The 21,458-nt window shown below is 42.7% G+C and overlaps 1 protein-coding gene across 1 annotated transcript in view; it reads right to left on the bottom strand.

Annotated features, from left to right (window-relative positions):
* LOC106567733 (protein turtle homolog B) overlaps positions 1-21,458 on the bottom strand; it is a 176,517-nt gene that overhangs the window by 84,226 nt on the left and 70,833 nt on the right. Inside the window, exon 4 of the mRNA XM_014137396.3 lies at positions 643-794. Within this exon, the coding sequence (XP_013992871.1) occupies positions 643-794 (152 nt within the window). The remainder of the gene's footprint in view (positions 1-642; positions 795-21,458) is intronic.

The raw sequence follows: 21,458 nt of genomic DNA, 5'->3' as shown, positions 1-21,458 counted from the left end.
AATAGGAACATCGCTGAAAGATGCCCGTTGGCTCTATCAAACAAGGACAACCATATCTACACACAAAAAAATGTATAGTGTGATCGGTATAACATAGACAGCTTCGTTAAATGCCTCAAAGCAGGACTACATTTATTTTCAGATCTCGCACCACCCCCTCAATACACCGTAAGTCGCCATAGGGTGTATCGTTCGGCACGCGAAGCCCAGTCCTGCCCTTTTCGTGGCCAATTATGTGTGAAACACATCTCACTGACCTAGAAATCCCTCGGACATGATCAAAACAAACCATGGGTCCCCCAGGGTGAAATTCCCCTTTAAAGTTGTAAATGGAGAGGGATAGAACGTCTCCAGATAACTAGCAGACTACGCAATCCCATGAATAGAGCCATAGACTAGACAACAGATGGGGCAGGTCAAATGTTTACCAGTAATGTTTACCAGTAATCTATCTTCTAACATTATCCCCACATATAAGGTGAACCGCTCCTGGACTTGCTCAACAGTTATAGCCAATGCTGTCCTTTCTAGCATGGCCATCCCCACTGTGCTTAGTATAACTACTTGGACTTCATTGGGCCATTATCGCGTGAATACCAAGTGGGTGGGGCAAACACAGGAAATGGTGATGCGGGGGTCTACCTTGTACTTGTCGCTGTCCTCCACAGGCTTGCCCTCCCGGATCCAGCTGACGGAAGGTTTGGGGTTGCCGGACGCCACACAGCTCAGGGTGATGCTGCCGCCTTCCTTGGCCTCAACATACTGCGGTGGCGTGTCTGTGAAATTGGGGGGAGCTGTGGAAAGGACGATGAAAAGAAATGGTGAGTAAAATGTATTTGTCAAATGTCAAAAGGGAACTCTGATGCAATGTCTCTAATGTTCCGATGTCTGTGCTTTTGTGTGATATTTGCATTTATATGTCTGTCTATCTGTCATTGTGTGAAGCTGTTATGTGGACAAAGTTTGTCCTATTCTGTTTAATATCAATGAATCCTGGGATCCACTATTACAAGTTCTAGCTAGAAAACCTGAGATGTGTCGCTGGGAAAAGTGCATAGTCAAGTGAATGTTTACGAACTTTGCTTGGACAATGTATCCATTACCACACACAAGTAACGTGTTTTCTGTTCATTTTACTGTGTATGTACTGTAGTATATGTGAGAGAGCTCCAAAAAAGAATTTCAATGCATGTATTACCTTCAATATCTGCAAATAGCAAATAAACTACTTCAACTTGAAGCTTATACCAAAATATGGCCAAACCAGGGTATCACTTTATATTAACATTCAGTAATAATAAACCATTTGTAGTATTTAAAAACAGTTTGCTCACCATTTAATCATCACTCCCATTATTTGTAAATGTTAGTAAGATAGTTATTCACACATTTGTATAAAATGATCATTATATTAAACATCTTGTGTTGTGTGGTTATTATGTTAACACTGATATGTTTTATCTAGGTCATTTTGAGAAGTTAACACTTGAACCACCGGGCCTTTCAGCCTAGAAGTATCCACTAGAGATCGTTGTCGAACGGCGCCATTAGCATACGGCTGGCCTCGATGTAACTCCCCTTCTAGCCAATGACAGGTCAACATTCTAACAGTCTAATAAATACATTTCATATATGCTATCGGAAGAATAATCATTTGGTTGTGTTTACGAATGTCTTAGGTAGTAACGTTAGAATATATATTTTTTTACTTTAAAAGAACATAATAGCATTTTTATTTGTTTATGTTACTCTAGGCCAGGGATGGGCAACTTTGATGAGGGTGTTGTCACGCCCTGACAATAGAGAGCCTTTTATTCTCTATGTTGGTTAGGTCGGGGTGTGACTAGGGTGGGTAATCTAGGTTGTTTTATTTCTCTGTTGGCCTGGTATGGTTCCCAATCAGAGGCAGCCGTTTATCATTGTCTCTGATTGGGGATCATATTTAGGCAGCCATTTCCCCACTGTGTTTTGTGGGATCTTGTTATGTTTTTGTGTAGCTGCCTGTGTGCACTCCAGAACGTCACGTTTTCGTTTGTTCTTTATTGTTTTTTTTGTGCGGTTCACTTATAATAAAATGTCGAACCGATTTCACGCTGCGCTTTGGTCTGAATGTTCTTATGACGATCGTGACAGGTGTGGGCAACAAAGAATCTGAACCCATCATGAGGGGCCGAAGTTAGCTCACGGGTGTGTGTACACACATCCATCTCCCCCACATTGCGAGCAAAAAAATGTGTGGCCCCCCTCTTGACAGCAATTCATTTTAGAGTTAATTTCGTGCAATTCTATACATTGGGGTGAAAATACAATTTTACAGTTTTAAAGCTAATTTGCTGCAATTCTACACATTTTGCCATAGGGTGGAAAGACATTTTTGCAGCTTTTAATAGGGGCCCGACGAACAGTAATTTCACCATGATAACAAGTTTAGATAACTGGCCGCTAAACTAACTTAGCAATCTAAAAACATTTAGCTGACATGGGCTAATTTACTGACTATCAGTGACTGACATAACAAGAGTAAAAAATGCTGATGCACAAGCAAATTTCTACTGTTGACTCATTTATACTCGCTTGTGCACCATCTAGCAACTATTGACTAATTTATACTCGCCTTTATGTATGACACATGTGAGCTAGCCTATTAGCCATGTTATGACTGACTTGTGATCATTGCCCTTGCTAATTGGATTGTGTTGACAATCCCTGCCTAAGTTACAGTCATTGAAACTGAAACAGTTCATCCCAAAGTGGTGGAGGCAGCAAACAATGTACCACACCAGCTGTGATTTACAACCTGATAGCAATATTTTGGGGACTACCAAGAAATGTATTGGAGAATTATATTAGTAATGCATTGAACTGCATCCATCTATTCTGCCAACAATGCGTTACTGTACGTCACGAGTAAAATATAAACCTCTTATAAAGTTGGTTTTGAAGCATACACTGGCAATTTGATATTTTTGACTGATATTATTCTGTTCGTTTCATATCTGTAAAGTAGTTAACACGCAGTCAGTTCCACTTTAAGGAGAATCATGTACTGCTGGAATCTATGGCAGTTGTGCTTAGTTACATGGTGCCAAAGAGCCACTCATTCAATCATCAATGAATCCTCTGTGTACACCATCTCCAGGCATTTATAGCCTCTAAGTGTACTGCATATGAGCCGCTACCGCTAGCCACTTCCACTCACTTTCCCCATCCTCCACTCCTCTGGGCCGTTTTAAGTGTGAATAATTGATCTCCCTCTTCCCTCTCTCCTCTCTACTCCTCTCTGCATTTCTCCAGGGCCTACTCCTTGCTTCTGATTTAGGACCAACACCATGGCCTAGACGGAACCCAAATCTCCCACCGGCTCATTTCTTTTGTGATCATTTACGGAATGAGAAGTCGGTTACGCCCTAGTTATAACGTTAATATTGTCACTATGGAGGTGGGTCATGCTACAGGGCTTATATTCTGCTTTTGTCACTACGATAGTATTGGGATATAACACTTTCTCATAGGTTTTCATTAGTTCTATGGGTTAGCTTCCCCTCCTCAACTCTCTCAAGGTGCTTGTACAAGCTGCCTTAATTTGCTGAGAGAGCGAGAGCGAGAGAGCGAGAGAGCGAGAGAGAGAGAGCGAGAGCGAGAGCGAGAGCGAGAGAGAGCGAGAGTGAGAGGACTCCTAGGAAATCAATTACAGTGCTGTGAAAAAGTATTTGCCCCCTTTCTAATTTAATCTCCTTTTGCATATTTTTGATAAGGAATGTTATCAGATCCCTCCCCTAACCCGGACGATGCTGGCCCAATAGTTTTTTATTTCACCTTTATTTAACCAGGTTGGCTAGTTGAGAACAAGTTCTCATTTACAACTGCAACCTGAACCAAGATAAAGCAAAGCAGTTCGACACATACAACAACATTAAGTTACACATGGAATAAATAAACATACAGTCAATAATACAGTAGAAAAAGTCTATATACAGTGTGTGCAAATGAGGTACGATAATGGAGGTAAGGCAATAAATAGGCCATGGTGGCGAAGTAATTACAATGTACCAATTAAACACTGGAGTGATAGATGTGCAGAAGATGAATGTGCAAGTAGAGATACTGGGGTGCAAAGGAGCAAGATAAATAAATAAATCCAGTATGGGGATGAGGTAGTTGGATGGTGTCACGACTTCCGCCGAAGTCAGCTCCTCTCCTTGTTCAGGCGGCGTTCGGCGATCAATGTCACCGGCTTTCTAGCCATCGCCGCTCCATTTTTCATATATCCATTTGTCTTGTCTTGTTTCCATACACACCTGGTTTTCGTTTCCCCAATTAAGCTACTTGTATTTAACCCTCTGTTTCCCATCATGTTTTGTGTGTAATTGTTCCATGTTGCTGTGGTGTCTTTTTAATGCCCTTTACTTTTGTTATGTTCCGTGTTTTTGAGCGCATTTGATTTATGTTGTGCTCTCGTTTAGGAACTTTAATAAAGAGCGCCTGTTTACATCACGCTACTCTCCTGCACCTGACTTCGCCTCTTTTACACACGCTGATAGATGGGCTATTTACAGATGGGCTATGTACAGGTGCAGTGATCTGTGAGCTGCTCTGACAGCTGGTTCTTAAAGCTACTGAGGGAGATATGAGTCTCCAACTTCAGTGAATTTTGCAGTTCGTTCCAGTCATTGGCAGCAGAGAACTGGAAGGAAAGACGGCCAAAGGAGGAATTGGCTTTGGGGTTGACCAGTGAGATATACCTGCTGGAGCGCGTGCTATGGGTGGGTGCTGCTATGGTGACCAGTGACCTGAGACAACGCGGGGCTTTACCTAGGAGAGTCTTATAGATGACCTGGAGCCAGTGGGTTTGGCGAAGAGTATGAAGCTAGGGCCAGTGCAGGTCGCAGTGGTGGGTAGTATATGGGGCTTTGGTGACAAAACGGATGGCACTGTTATAGACTGCATCGAATTTGTTGAGTAGAGTGTTGGAGGCTATTTTGTAAATGACATCGCCGAAGTCGAGGATTGGTAGGATGGTCAGTTTTACGAGGGTATGTTTGGCAACATGAGTGAAGGATGCTTTGTTGAGAAATAAGAAGCCGATTCTAGATTTAATTTTGGATTGGAGATGCTTAATGTGAGTCTGGAAGGAGAGTTTACAGTCTAGCCAGACACCTAGGTATTTGTAGTTGTCCACATATTCTAAGTCAGAACCGTCCAGAGTAGTGATGCTGGACAGGCGGGCAGTGATCGGTTGAAGAGCATACATTTCATTTTACTTGCATTTAAGAGCAGTTGGAGGCCACGGAAAGAGTGTTGTGTGGCATTGAAGCTCATCTGGAGGTTAGTTGACACAGTGTCCAAAGAAGGGCCAGAAGTATACAGAATGGTGTCGTCTGCGTAGAGGTGGATCAGAGAATCACCAGCAGCAAGAGCGACATTATTGATGTATACAGAGAAGAGAGTCGGTCCGAGAACTGAACCCTGTGGCACCCCCATAGAGACTGCCAGAGGTCCGGACAACATGCCCCCCAATTTGACACACTGAACTCTATCTGAGAAGTAGTTGGTGAACCAGGCGAGGCATTCATTTGAGAAACCAAGGCTGTTGAGTCTGCCTATAAGAATGTGGTGATTGACAGAGTCGAAAGCCTTGGCCAGGTCGATGAATACGGCTGCACAGTATTGTCTCCTATCGATGGCGGTAATGATATCATTTTGGACCTTGAGCGTGGCTGAGGTGCACCCATAACCAGCTTGGAAACCAGATTGCATAGCAGAGAAGGTATGGTGGGATTCAAAATGGTCGGTAATCTGTTTGTTAACTTGGCTTTCGAAGACCTTAGATAGGCAGGGTAGGATAGATATAGGTCTGTAGCAGTTTGGGTCTAGAGTGTCTCTACCTTTGAAGAGGGGGATGATTGCGGCAGCTTTCCAATCTTTGGAAATCTCAGACGATACGAAAGAGAGGTTGAACAGGATAGTAATAGGGGTTGCAACAATTTCGGCAGATCATTTTAGAAAGAGAGGGTCCAGATTGTCTAGCCCGGCTGATTTGTAGGGGTCCAGGTTATGTAGCTCTTTCAGAACATCAGCTATCTAGATTTGGGTGAAGGAGAAATGGGGAAGGCTTGGGCGAGTCGCTGTGGGGGGTGCAGGGCAGTTGACCAGGGTAGGGGTAGCCAGGAGGAAAGCATGGCCAGCCGTAGAAAAATGCTTATTGAAATTCTCAATTATAGTGGATTTATCGGTGGTGACAGTGTTTCCTAGCCTCAGTGCATTGGGCAGCTAGGAGGAGGTGCTCTTATTCTCCATGGACTTTACAGTGTCCCAGAACTTTTTAGAGTTTGTGCTACATGATGCAATTTTCTGTTTGAAAAAGCTATGCTTTCCTAACTGCCTGTGTATATTGGTTCCTAACTTCCCTGAAAAGTTGCATATCACGGGGGCTATTCGATGCTAATGCAGTACGCCACAGGATGTTTTTGTGCTGGTCAAGGGCAGTCAGGTCTGGAGTGAACCAAGGGCTATATCTGTTTTTGGTTCTACATTTTTTGAATGGAGCATGCTTATTTAAGATGGTGAGGAAGGCACTTTTAAAGAATAACCAGGCATCCTCTACTGACGGGATGAGGTCAATATCCTTCCAGGATACCCGGGCCAGGTCGATTAGAAAGGCCTGCTCACTGAAGTGTTTTAGGGAGCGTTTGACAGTGATGAGAGGTGGTCGTTTGACTGCAGACCCATTATGGATGCAGGAAATGAGGCAGTGATCGCTGAGATCTTGGTTGAAAACAGTAGAGATGTATTTGGAGGGCAAGTTAGTTAGCATGATATCTATGAGGTTGCCCGTGTTTACGGTTGTACCTGGTAGGTTCATTGATCATTTGGTGCGCCACCTCATGGGCCTCCTGATCACGGCCGGCTGTGACACAGCCTGGGATCAAACCCGGGTCTGTAGTGACACCTCAAGCATTGCGATGCAATGCCTTAGAGCGCTGCGCCACTCGGGAGGCTTTTTAGCCATTTTCATGTAGATTTGATTGTGGGTTTTGGATCGTCTTGCGGCATGACCTAGGTGCACTTCAGCTTTAGCACACTCACAGACAGATGGCCTGACATTCTCCGGTAGAATTCTCTGACACAGAGCAGAATTCATGGTTCCTTCTTTTAAGGCATGTCGTCCGGGTCCTGAGGCAGCAAAGCATACCCAAACCATCACCCACCACCACCTTGCTTGACCGTTGTTCTTAATGTGGAATGCAGTGTTTGGTTTTTGCCAGGCATAATGGGACCCATGTTGTCCAAAAAGTTATACTTTTGACTCATCTGTCCATAAAACATTCTTCCAAGAGTCTTGATGATCATCCAGGAGTTTCCAGGTGCTTTTTGGCAAACTTGAGTCAACTTTTTGGATGAGATGGTTCAGTTTCCTGTGCTGCAGCTTCAAACATAAATTGTTAATTGAACTAGCAACTACAGCATTGAGCATTATTTGGCACAGGGTTTCTCTAATACCCAATAACAGGCGAACTGAGGATGGAAACACATAACATTGTGTGAAAAGCTCAATTTCAATTACACTATGACTAGAATTAGCATGTTTACTGTGTATTTTAGTGGTCAACGCAATTCTGTTCAAAATATTTCATGGTTGAAATTAGATCATTTCCAGGCCAAAGTCTAAAACATGCACAACATTTTGGGAGGAATGTTTCATCCACTGACATTTCGGAAAAGCCCAACTTCACTGTGTATTTGAAAGATTTATATTGCACAAAAAAAGGAAAGTCTTCCTGATATTGGCTAAGTAACAAATACCTAAAAAGCACAGTCGATGAAAACGGGACAGGGGAAGGAAATATCTGGGGCCTCAACATAGTTAAATATTTACAGAAAAACAGTCAAAGTGCAATGCACTCTCCTACAGAAAGACTGCAGTCTTCATTAGACGAGAGGCGAGTGCGCTCGAGGAAAAACAGTTGTCAGTATACCGCTATGGGATCGGACGCAGTGTACTTCAGGGCCTGACACTAGTCAAAATCTTGGTTCAATAATGCATTTGTTGAAACCCTCATCTGACCTTGACTCTACTGCTCGGGAACACTTGTGACAGTTTCTCCCAGTGATCACACTTTTAGATGTACCATGAGGTAACTTTCAGGTTTGCAGGTATCAAAGACAAAATGGATGCCATGTGGGTCAACAAAAGGACAGAAAGGCACGGGAAGATGGAGTCTTAATCAAGCTTAAGGCGGCCCAGGAGCTGTCCGTTATACAGCAGGCTACTGCCCATATATCTCAGTATTGTGTTGTAATCATACCATTTCGCCGATGACAACACAGCTTTAGACACGTTACACATCTGTGAATGACTCATTTTAGGCAGTCCACATCACAGGTACTGTAGCTGTAGTATCACAGCTATTAGCTATATTATTATTCAGACAGAGCTCAATTCCATTACATCATTTGGATCCCACTGTCCCTGCAGGACTTGTGTTGTTGTGTTCTAATGTTCTAATACAACCAACAGCACCTGGCCCTGCGCTATCAAAGCAAGTAATTAAGAATGCTCAGCATCTGTCCATCCACTGCATCTCCACTAGCCTGCTGCATACGGAGGGTTTGGAACAATACCATGGCTTTACCACTTTACCCCTACAACTGGTTTTATAGTGAGCAACTCCGGTCCTGGAGGACTAGGGTGCATTCAGGTTTTTGTTCCAGCCCAGTACTAACTAGCCTGATTTAAGTCTAAATTGAATGAGTAGTTGATTAGTTGGATCCCCAAAATGGTTTTAAATGGGACTCTAAAGGCTAGCTTCATGGTCTGGTCTGTAGCAGGATAACGGCGAGCTGTATAGTCTGGCCCACAGCAGGCCTTACCATCTACTCTCTCTGTCAGTGTTCAGACTTGGAACACCTGACATGGCTGCTGGAGGTAAGGGGAACATCACTGTCTCATCTTCCCATTTGATGAGCCCAGGCAGTGGGTAGGAATCAAAGCCCCCTTTGTGGAAGGAGGTCCTTGGAGCTCAGGGAGCCTGGTATGTGTGTGTTAGTTAGTGCGCCCTGGCTAGTCATAGGGGCCCCACACTGCAACGGGAGCTTCTAGGGGCCCTACACTGCACCGAGAGCTTCTAGGGGCCCCACACTGCACCGGGAGCTAGGAGTATTTCTGATTGGGGAGTTAAGGCCTGATCCCAGCACAGCAAGGGACTTTCTAAGAGCTCTGACCTCATTTTACCATCACTTGCTTTCTCGCTCTCCCTCTTCTTCTCTAAAGCTACATATGAAAAATATGCACTCACTACTGTAAGTCGCTCTGGATAAGAGCTAAGACTAAAATGTAAATGTAAATTGTACATTTGAAAACTAGGGACACCACACACACACACACACACACACACACACACACACACCCCCCCCCCCTCATGAAAATAGGCATGTGTTTTAAAGAACAGCTTCACACACTTGCCCTATATCAATGCTGCATGTGGATTGTCACTACAATTTCAATGGCAGCAGGGAGGAATGACACCATCTTTGTGCGAGAGGAAGAACAAGTGTGACAGAGAAAGTGTGTGTGTGTGTGCTGTGTGTGAGGGAGTGATAAAATCGCAAGCTTGTGTCGCAAGGTTGGATTAATAAACAGCATGAGAGGAGGCATGCTATAACAAGCCTTTGTAGCTATGAGCCCTGCAAAGTAGGTGCAGATGTTCTCACACACACACACACACACACACACACACAGGTGAGATCTAATTTGGCAGGAATACTGTGGATGCTTGGCAGAGAGCCCTTGGTCCTACAGCGCGCACACACCACACACACACACACACACACACACACACACACACACACACAGTGTCCGGTTTCAATCCCCAGTTCTGTTTTGCCCTGTCCTGGAGAATCTAACTAACCCTGCCAGGTAAAATATAGCACAGCTAACTGTAGCAGAACTGAGTCAAACACAGTCCAGTACATAAACCCAGCACAGTCAAAGCTATGACAGTTTAGCAGCTGACATAGCAGCCCACTGTCACTTTGACTTACCGGTACTAGTCTTACAAGCCCATTTAAAGTTAGCCTAGCTAGCCTGTGATTGAGTTAGCCAAGCTAGCCTGTCTAGAGTTAGCATAGCCTATGGGTGGCAGGTAGCCTAACGTCTAGAGCATTGGGCCAATAACCAATGAGGTGAAAAATATGTTGATGTGTCCTTGAGCAAGGCATTTAACCCTCATTTGCTCCAGGGAGCCTGGAACAGGCAGCAGATACTGTTCCTGAGTACATCCGTTTTCCCAAAAAGAAAGTCAACATCTTCCCCAATAATAAACCGTGGGTAACTCGGGAATTAAAAGAGCTCCTCAACCAGAAAAAAACAAGTGCTTAAATCAGGTGGCAGTAAAATTTCAGAGGACTCAAAAGTAAAATCAAGTAGTACAAGGCAGCATACAAAGACATGGACAGTAGGAAAGCCTGGCAAGGGCCACAAACCATCACGGGCTACAAACCAAAGAGACATTGTATGACCGTCGAAAATGACCTTGCTTTTGCAAATGATTTGAACAGTTTCTATTGTAAATATGATGTGTGATTTTACATCGCAGCAGAAAGCGGCCTTGGACAGTATAGACAGCATACCAGCTGTTGATATACAGATCTCTGTGAATGACATCAAACAATACTTTCAACGTGTCAACCCACGAAAATCATATGGTCCAGAAGGAGTCAGCAGCAAGGCAGTTCAGGCATGCGCAGACCAGCTCGCATTACCGTTCCAGAAGCTGTTCCAGCGGTCACTGAAAAGTGGGATCATTTTAGACTTATGGAAGAAGTCGCTGATTGTCCCAGTACATACAAACAACAGGCCAAAATAAAATAACGATTTACGCCCTGTAGCCTTGACATCTGTACCTATTCAATGTTTTGAAAAAATTATTTAAAAACAAATTCTAATCTGGTCTCTCATCCCAATTAGATCCTATCCAATTCACCCACCGTGCCTCCAGGAGTGTTGATGATGCATTACTGATGATGTTGAACAATATCTCCAAACATTTAGAAAAGGCAAATAACCTAGTGAAAATTGCAGTCATTGACTTCAGTAGTGCGTTTAACACCCTCCAATCCCACCTACTGGTGGATAAGCTGGTGAATATGGGTGTCAACTCTCTACTGATCAAGTGGATTAATAGTTACCTTGTGAACCGTACTCAACAAGTGAAGTTTAACTCATCCCTACATCTAGAACGGTTAACACGGAGCCCCTCAAGGCTGCGTACTTTCACCGGTACTGTACACACTGTAGACAAACGATTGTCAAGCCTCTGACTCAGCCCATAAATTATTTAAAGATGACACCTCTGTTGTGGGTTTCCTCCACCCAGACCGAGCCTCTTTTCAAGGTTTTGACAGAGAAACTGCAAAATTCATCCAGTGGTGCGCAGATGACTTTCTTGAAATAAACATTAAGAAAACAAACAAAATGGAAATTGATTTCAGAAGGAACAAAAATCCATTTTACATGACAGTACTCATCCCCTTTACTCAAAACTCAGTCACAGCAGCAGAGGAAATAGACTTCTTCAAAAGAAAATCAAAACAGATAGATATGGGAACTCCTTTATTCCAACAGCCATAAGGCTGTGTAATAGATAGTCTGTTGGTCCCTCGAGTATACAGCATATTGAACTTTCACTTTAAATGTGTAGCTATAGCACTGAATGAATTATATTGTGTCGTTTCTGTGCTTCCATGTTTTATGTACTGTGTTTTTATACACATGACCAAATGAATTTCCCCCTGGTGGGAAAATAAAGTTGATCTGAATCTGAACAAATATGGGTGAACCTGTAAAACAACCCATTTCACTGCACCTATCCAGTGTACATAACAATAAAAACATCAAGATAGGCTATCTGTCACAGCCGTTGAAAGGATTAGACCAAGGCACAGCGTTTTTAGTGTTCCTCTTTAGATTTTAATGAATGCACTTCAAACAACAAAATAACAAACGCTCAACAGTTCCGTCAGGTACAACAACTAAACGGAAAATAACGACCCACAAAACCCAAAGGAAAACATGCTGCCTAAGTATGGTTTCCAATCAGAGACAACGAAAGGCAACTGCCTCTGATTGGAAACCATACTCAGCCAAACATGGAAAACAAAACATAGAAATAGAAAACTAGAACAAATCCCCTAGAAACAAAAAAACCCAAAACACACAAAACAACCCCCCTGCCACGCCCTGACCATTCTACTATGGCAAATTTCACTGGTCAGGACGTGACACTATCTTGGTCCAGTCCAGCTAGTTCCTGGCTCATGAGGTCAAGCTGCTGTACAGCCCTGGTGGAGTTTCCTTTCGGTTAACAATAGAAGTGCCATACGCCAACTGACGTTTGATTTTGTCAATTGAAAAAAATCTGCAAAAAGAAAATCTACGTCCTGCTCCTTCCCTGACTTTTTCTAAAATGTTTGTATTTTACACTGATCATTTGTGAGACATTTGAAATCACAAACAAAAAAAGTATTGAGCCTTTTTACCAGTTTTTTTCTCTTTTACATTTTACTTTGTAAAAAGAAGCTGTTATGGGACTGTTTTACTTACTGTAACTATTTTACTAATCAAATGTATTGTACTGGAAACAGAAACATGCTATGTGTTGCAGTAGGCCTTTAGAATAATACAAAACATATCCTTTACTCTATCCAAGTTGATGAGCAGGAAACAAACGGTGCCAGTCAGCCTGCATAGCGGCCCATCGAAACTACACCTACACCAAAACTAATTCCACACATAAAAGTAAGCCTGGAGACTAGATTAAATTCACAATCTGATGAGTGACAATATTAGGGTATCAATTGTCAAATTGTACATGAAGAGATTGGGACATCTTGTAATTGACAGATGCAGGGAAAGGAGAATCACTTTATCAAATATTCCTTCAGTCACATTTTATTTCTATATAGTATCAGAAAAATAATATTCGGCAGCTTCTATGACACTTTTTATGACAGCTTCCAATTGGCTCATTTATCCCCCCTCCTCTCCCCTGTAACTCTTCCCCAGGTTGTTGCTGTAAATGTGAATGTATTCTCAGTCAACTTACCTGGTAAAATAAGGGTAAAAAAAAATATCCTTTGTCAAATTCAAGAGGTGCAGCTCTATTTACAAATTGCACTTTTTCCAAGAATATCTCTGCTGTCCATGCATTCGGCACATGACCACTCGCATGGCAGCATTGCTCTGGCTACTAAGCAAAAACTAGTAACATAATGAACTTAAAACAAAAATATGCTATTCTGTCGCCAATGGATGAATGGGCGATAGAAATCAGATAAACACAATTTCAGTTTCTATGACGAGTTTATGTAAAATGCAGACGTTGCAGCACATCAGAGATTGTACTCTTGCTCATGCACACAGAAAAGGAAACAGTACGTGGGACATGTCTAAGGATGAAATCAAATAATTTATTGCACTTTTTGCATGTCTGCGGGGCATACGGTAGAAAGAGTATGGATGTGGAGTCATTTTGGTTTGGTAGGTATGGGGTGGACTTTTTCGCAGAGGCCATGCCACGCGATCGCCTCAGACCGATTTTACAACAACCTCGGCAGGTGCACACGAAACAAGACCCTTGAAAACTGTGCAAACGATTTGTTTGAAGAACTTGCTCACACAAAACTCAGAAGCTGTGTGCTGACTGTGGACCCAAATCATAAAGAGAAGACAAGATTGATTCATGCATAAAGGCACACATATAAGGACACAACACAGTGTCCGAATCAACAAATATATTTACACTACCGGTCAAAAGTTTTAGAACACCGACTCATTCAAGGGTTTTCCTTCATTTTACTATTTTCTACATTGTAGAATAATAGTGAAGACATCAAAACTATGAAATAACACATATGGAATCATGTAGCAACCAAAAAAGTGTTAAACAAATCAAAATCTATTTTATATTTGAGATTCTTCAAAGTAGCCACCCTTTGCCTTGATTACAGCTTTGCACACCCTTGGCAAAGGGGGTAAAGATTGATTCATTCAAAGGAATATAAAATGATTTACTTGTAGGCACTACATTGCAGAAAGATGCTGAGTACTGTATTGCAGTGTACACACAAACTTTAGACTGAACCACAGACAGAGAGCGACAGAACAGCAGATTAACCTCATCAACTGCTTCTTGTCTGCTCCATGTGTTGAATAGGAAGCAGGGTTTTTTCAAAATCAAAATTGGGCTTAGGTGTTGATCATGGCGGGGGTGAGGCCATGGGCGAGGCCAATGGTGAAGTCGCCGTCCTGAAAAATTTGAGGCTCTTTTGTTGGCCGCAGTGACACCATTTTGCTGTTTTAAAGCACATATCCTGCAATTCTACACACCTTGCCATGGGGTTGGGAGAAAATCTGCAGATTTATAGCTAATTTCCTACAATTCTACACATTTTGCCATGGCTCATGCTATCAGAGTGACTCAAATATTATAACAAAATCATTGGGGGCCCCATGCCACGACAAAAATACTCCTGAATGCATCATTTTTGGAATTTTATATTCTACCTGACTGTCTAGCTTTTATTTTGGTGATTGTTAGATCTCAAAGATGATCTTATTTAAAAAAAATATAAAGGTCCATTATGGGTTCTACGTACTTTATATCTGGTTTTAGTAATTTATATTTACACTTAAACATTTTTCCACACCGAAAATTATATAAACTCAGCAAAAAAATAAACATCCTCTCACTGTAAACTGTGTTAATTTTCAGCAAACTTAACATGTGTAAATATTTGTATGAACATAACAAGATTCAACAAATGAGACATAAACTGAACAAGTTCCACAGACATGTGACTAACAGAAATGGAATAACGTGTCCCTGAACAAAATCAAAAGTAACAGTCAGTATCTGGTGCGGCCACCAGCTGCATTAAGTACTGCAGTGCATCTCCTCCTCATTGACTTCACCAGATTTGCCAGTTCTTGCTGTGAGATGTTACCCCCACTCTTTCACCAAGGCACCTGCAAGTTCCCGGACATTTCTGGGGGTCCAACAGGTCCCAGACGTGCTCAATGGGATTGAGATCCGGGCTCTTCGCTGCCATGGCAGAACACTGGCATTCCTGTCTTGCAGGAAATCATGCACAGAACGAGCAGTATGGCTGGTGGCAGTGTCAAGCTGGAGGGTCATGTCAGGATGAGCCTGCAGGAAGGGTACCACATGAGGGAGGAGGATGTCTTCCCTGTAACGCACAGCATTGAGATTGCCTGCAATGACAACAAGCTCAGTCTGATGATGCTGTGACACACCGCCCCAGACCATGGAGGACCCTCCAACTCCAAATTGATCCCGCTCCAGAGTACAGGCCTCGGTGTACCGCGCTCATTCCTTCGACGATAAACGCGAATCTGACCATCACCCCTGGTGAGACAAAACCGCGACTCATCAGTGAAGAGCACTTTTTGCCAGTCCTGTCTGGTCCAGCAACGGTGGGTTTGTGCCCATAGGTGAAGTTGTTGCCGGTGATGTCTGGTGAGGACCTGCCTTACAACAGGCCTACAAGCCCTCAGTCCAGCCTCTTTCAGCCTATTGCGGACAGTCTGAGCACTCATTTACATTTACATTTAAGTCATTTAGCAGACGCTCAGAGTGACTTACAGTAGTGAATGCATACATTTCATACATATTTTATTTTTTTGGAGGGATTGTGCGTTCCTGGTGTAACTCGGGCAGTTGTTGTTGCCATCCTGAACCTGTCCCGCAGGTGTGATGTTCAGATGTACCGATCCTGTGCAGGTGTTGTTACGCGTGGTCTGCAACTGCGAGGACAATCAGCTGTCCGTCCTGTCTCCCTGTAGCGCTGTATTAAGCGTCTCACTGTACGGACATTGCAATTTATTGCCCTGGCCACATCTGCAGTCCTCATGCCTACTTGCAGCATGCGTAAGGCACGTTCACGCAGATGAGCAGGGACCCTGGGCATCTTTCTTTTGGTGTTTTTCAGAGTCAGTAGAAAGGCCTCTTTAATGTCCTATGTTTTAATAACTATGACCTAAATTGCCTACCATCTGTAAGCTGTTAGTGTCTTAACGACCGTTCCACAGGTGCATGTTCATTAATTGTTTATGGTTAATTGAACAAGCATGGGAAACAGTGTTTAAACCCTTTACAATGAAGATCTGTGAAGTTATTTGGATTGTTACGAATTATCTTTGAAAGACAGGGTCCTGAAAAAGGGAGTTTCTTTTTTTGCTGACTTTATATAGAAAAATATATATACTGTATATACAGTGCATTCGGAAAGTATTCAGACCCCTTGACTTTCTACACATTTTGTTACATTACAGACTTATTCTAAAATGGATTAAATATAAAAATATTCTCATCAATCTATACACAATACCCCATAATGACAAAGCATCCTGTTTCCATTGATCATCCTTGAGATGTTTCTACAACTTGATTGGAGTGATTTGATTGAAGAAATTCAATTGATTGGACATGATTTGTAAAAGCACACACCTGTCTATATAAGGTCCCACAATTGACAGTGCATGAAATAAAAACCAAGCCATGAGGTCAAAGGAATTGTCCGTAGAGCTCCAAGACACGATTGTGTTGAAGCACAGATCTAGGGAAGGGTCTCAAAACATTTATGCAGCATTGAAAGTTCAAAAGAACACTGTGGCCTCCATCATTCTTAAAAGGGAGTTTGGAACCACCAAGACTCTACTTAGAGCTGGCCAACTGGCCAAACTGAGCAATTGGGGGAGAAGGGCCTTGGTCAGGGAGGTGACCAAGAACCTGATGGTCTCTCTGACAGAGCTCCAGAGTTCCTCTGTGGAGATGGGAGAACCTTCCAGAAGGACAACCATCTCTGCAGCACTCCACCAATCAGGCCTTTATGATAGAGTGGCCAGACGGAAGCCACTCCTCAGTAAAAGGCACATCACAGCCTGCTTGGACTTTGCCAAAAGGCATCTAAAGGACTCTCAGACCATGAGAAACAAGATTCTCTAGTCTGATGAAACCAAGATTGAACTCTTTGGCCTTACAGTGAAGCATGGTGGTGGCAGCATCATACTGTGGGGATGTTTTTCAGCGGCAGAGACTGGGAGACTAGTCAGGATCGAGGCAAAGATGAACAGAGAAAAGTACAGAGAGATCCTTGATGAAAACTTGCTCCAGAGCGCTCACGACCTCAGACTGGGGTGAAGGTTCACCTTCCAACAGGACAACGACCCTAAGCACACAGCCAAAACAACGCAGGAGTGGCTTCGGGATAAGTCTCTGAATGTCCTTGAGTGGCCCAGACAGAGCCCGGACTTGAACCGGATCGAACATCTTTGGATAGACCTGAAAATATCTGTGCAGCGATACTCCCCATCCAACCTGACAGAACTTGAGAGGATCTGCTGAGAAGAATGGGAGAAACTCCCCAAATACAGGTGTGCCAAGCTTGTAGCGTCATACCCAAGAAGACTAGAGGCTGTAATCGCTGCCAAAGGTGCTTCAACAAAGTACTGAGTAAATGTAAATGCAATATATCTGTTTTTTTTTGTGGATAAATTAGCAAGCATTTCTTAAAACCTATTTCTTCTTTGTCATTATGGGGTATTGTGTGTAGATTGAGGAGGGGAAAAAACTATTTCAAGGGATCTGAATACTTTCCTGAAGACACTGTAAATCGGCCGTATATGTCTATTTCATTTTCAATCAATTTGCAAAAATGTATAAAAACATGTTTATACCAAGAGATTATGGGGTATTGTGTGTAAATGGGTGAGAAAAATCTATTTCATAAATTTTTAATTCAGGCTAACAACAAAATGTGGAACAAGTCAAGGGGTATGAATACTTCACTGTCACTCTCAGCCTTAGCTTGAATGATCAGTAAGTCACTGCATTAGAGATGGATCTTGTGGTCTCTACCCCCCCTCCATACAAGCAGACCAAAGTCCTTCCATTTAATCTATTCAAATGCTTAAAAGTCTCTACAACCTATAGCAGTGATTCCCCTATATTCATTTAGGAGTGGCGGGCCACCACTCCAAAAAATATGACAGAATTAAAATGACAACATTATTATAATAATGCTTTTTTTAAATAATGTTCAGGATGGTAAAATGTTTTTAGTGTAAACTTAAATGACTAAAAGCTTATATAAAGTATGTAGAAAAGATAATGGAGCTATATATTGGTTTTAATAAGATCATCTTTGAGAATTAACAAACTAGACAGTCGGGGAGAATCGAAAATTCAAAAAATGTACAAGCATGGTGTCATGGTTGTCGTAGGATGGAGCGGACCAAAGTGCAGCGTGTGTGTCGTTCCACATTTTATTTTCACTGTGAAACTATGCAATACATACATAATCCATGACAAAATGTGTAGAATTGCAAAACATTTGCTTTAAAACTGCACATTTTCTCTCTGACCCAAGGCAAAACGTGTAGAATTGCAGCAGGAAACTATCTTTAAAACAGCAACATTTTGACTCTGCGGCCAAGAGGAGGGCCTCTAAAATCTTAGGTCGGGGACCGTGCCATTGGCCATGCCCACTACCACGCAACCCCCCCAAGGTCACTTTGCCACTGCTTCTGAAACAAATCCTGGGGAAACACTGCGATAGGGTTGTGTTGCAGAGTCTCTCCAACCAATTGGGTTGTGCATTTAGCTATCCTTCAGTTGCTGGCTAATGATGAAGTCTGTGCTACCCTGTGCTTCTGAAGTCCCTGTTTTTCCAGCACCAACACTAGCAGAGCGAGAGTTGGTTAGAGCCATGGACAGCTCCTGTGCTGCATACACCACCGCTCACTGCTGCTATACTATGGCACACTGTGTCCATCTGAAAACACACACTAACCTTTAGGGCAACACTCTAAAACAACACTCTGAAACAACTGCATCGAATACATTAGGAATGTCTGTATGCCTTACATATGAGCTCTAATAAGTGCTTATAGCAAGCCTTGAAATGCACTATATTAAAACAATTATGTCATCCTCAAGAACTTCACAGCCTCCCCGTGATGTGCTAAAAAAGGTTCTTCATTTTACCTGTCGTCGATAGCAGAATGAACCGACACTGACATCCCAACAACACCGTCTCTAATATGCCCTCAGCAGTCTACCAGTCATTTAGCACCTCTCTGCACTGACTATGACATCACACAGTGAGGTTAGAGTGCTCAGGGAGAAAGAATGCTACAATTCATGTTTGAGTGTCATCCTATTGTGCTAATCTGGTGGGATCGTAAGGATTAGCATGGCAGGCCATAAATGTCAAAATGTCTTAGCCATGTTTGATTATGTCTTTGGTAGTTCTAGTTCTATGCCAAACATAACTTGACAATAAGTATGATGCTGCCCTTCAAACATATATGAGCGGATATCATTCACCTGTCCTGTGGCATTTTACCCCCATTGCACTTCGCTCACAGAGTTGTGTCTGTTATTTGATGGAAATGGTTTGCCTGGCTGCCAGTCTGTTTCTGCTTTCTTGACAAATCCTTACGGAATTGGCATGTCTGCTGTGTCAATGAGTGATAAGGAGTTGGCAAGAGCAAAAACAGATCTGAGACCAGGCTAGAAAATGGTCTCTTCCACTTTCTATCTGTGTCTAGTCTCTAGACTACAGCCACATCACAACAGCAGCATCCAATCTAGCGGTTTCCCTGACAAGCTCTTTAGTCCTGGCTTACAGTGCTGGGTTTAACTGTGATCTGTATCTCCCTTTGACACAGGGTCTGGGGAGAAAAGTAAGAATTGGGGCTGCGAAAACTGTTCACTTGTCGACAACCTTTTACCTCGGCTGACGTGTGACGCGTCCTTTATATTTGTAGCCAGCAATTGAGGCAGTGTGACTGAACCGATGGTCAAACTAAATGCTCTTTATCAGATTAGGTGTGTGTATGAAGTAGACATGGTTAGGCGACAAGTGGTGTTCCGTCTATCTGGAAACTGCCAACTTGTACGTTCACTTCATACACAGAAGACTCTAGATTATTCCACACTGCCACTCTGTCAAGCGTTGGCGTATTGTAAAGGAATAACAGTGGGCAGCTGCTAACAGCGAAAGACAACATGTAACAGTTCATATTGAAAATTATTAACATACACTGGAAATTCCTGGAATTCCAAGTCGTTTCAGTGCTTGGGCATTATGTACAGTTGAAGTCGGAAGTTTACATACACTTAGGTTGGAGTCATTAAAACTCGTTTTTCAACCACTCCACAAATGTCTTGTTAACAAACTATAGTTTTGGCAAGTCGGTTAGGACATCTACTTTGCATGACACAAGTAATTTTTCCAGCAATTGTTTACAGACAGATTATTTCACTTATAATTCACTGCATCACAATTCCAGTGGGTCAGAAGTGTACATACACTAAGTTGACTGTGCCTTTAAACAGCTTGGAAAATTCCAGAAAATGATGTCATGGCTTCAGAAGCTTCTGATCGTCTAATTGACATACATGGAGTCAATTGGAGGCGTACCTGTGGATGCATTTCAAGGCCTAACTTCAAACTCAGTGCCTCTTTGCTTGACATTATGAGAAAATCAAAAGAAATCAGCCAAGACCAAAAAAAAATAAAAAATTGTAGACCTCCACAAGTCTGGTTCATCCTTGGGAGCAATTTCCAAACGCCTGAACGTACCACGTTCATCTGTACAAACAATAGTACGCAAGTATAAACACCATGTGACCTCACAGCCGTCATACCGCTCAGGAAGGAGACGCGTTCTGTCTCCCAGAGATGAACGTACTTTGGTGCGAAAAGTGCAAATCAATCCCAGAACACGCAAAGGACCTTGTGAAGATGCTGGAAGAAACAGGTACAAAAGTACCGATATCCACAGTAAAATGAGTCCTATATTGACAAAACCTGAAAGGCCGCTCAGCAAGGAAGAAGCCACTGCTCCAAAACCGGCATAAAAAAGCCAGACTACTGTTTGCAACTGCACATGGGGACAATGATCGTACTTTTTGGAGAAATATCCTCTGGCCTGATGAAACAAAAATAGAACTGTTTGGCCATAATGACCATCGTTATGTTTGGAGGAAAAAGGGGGACGCCTGCAAGCTGAAGAACACCATCCCAACCGTGAAGCACAGAGGTGGCAGCATCATGTTGTGAGGGTGCTTTGCTGCAGGACGGACTGGTGCACTTCACAAAATAGATGGCGTCATGAGGATGGAGAATTATGTGGATATATTGAAGCAACATCTCAAGACATCAGTCAGGAAGTTAAAACTTGGTCGCAAATGGGTCTTCCAAATGGACAATGACCCCAAGCAAACTTCCAAAGTTGTGGCAAAACGTCTTAAGGACAACAAAGTCAAGGTATTGGAGTGGCCATCACAAAGCCCCGACCTCAATCCTATAGAATATTTGTGGGCAGAACTGAAAAAGTGTGTGCGAGCAAGGAGGCCTACAAACCTGACCAG

The sequence above is a fragment of the Salmo salar genome, chromosome 13, assembly GCF_965601325.2.
Source record: "Salmo salar chromosome 13, fSalSal1, whole genome shotgun sequence".
NCBI classification, from domain to species: Eukaryota; Metazoa; Chordata; class Actinopteri; order Salmoniformes; family Salmonidae; genus Salmo; species Salmo salar.
The sequence above is the reverse complement of the archived record's forward strand: the minus strand, read 5'-3'. Positions and strand labels throughout refer to the sequence as shown.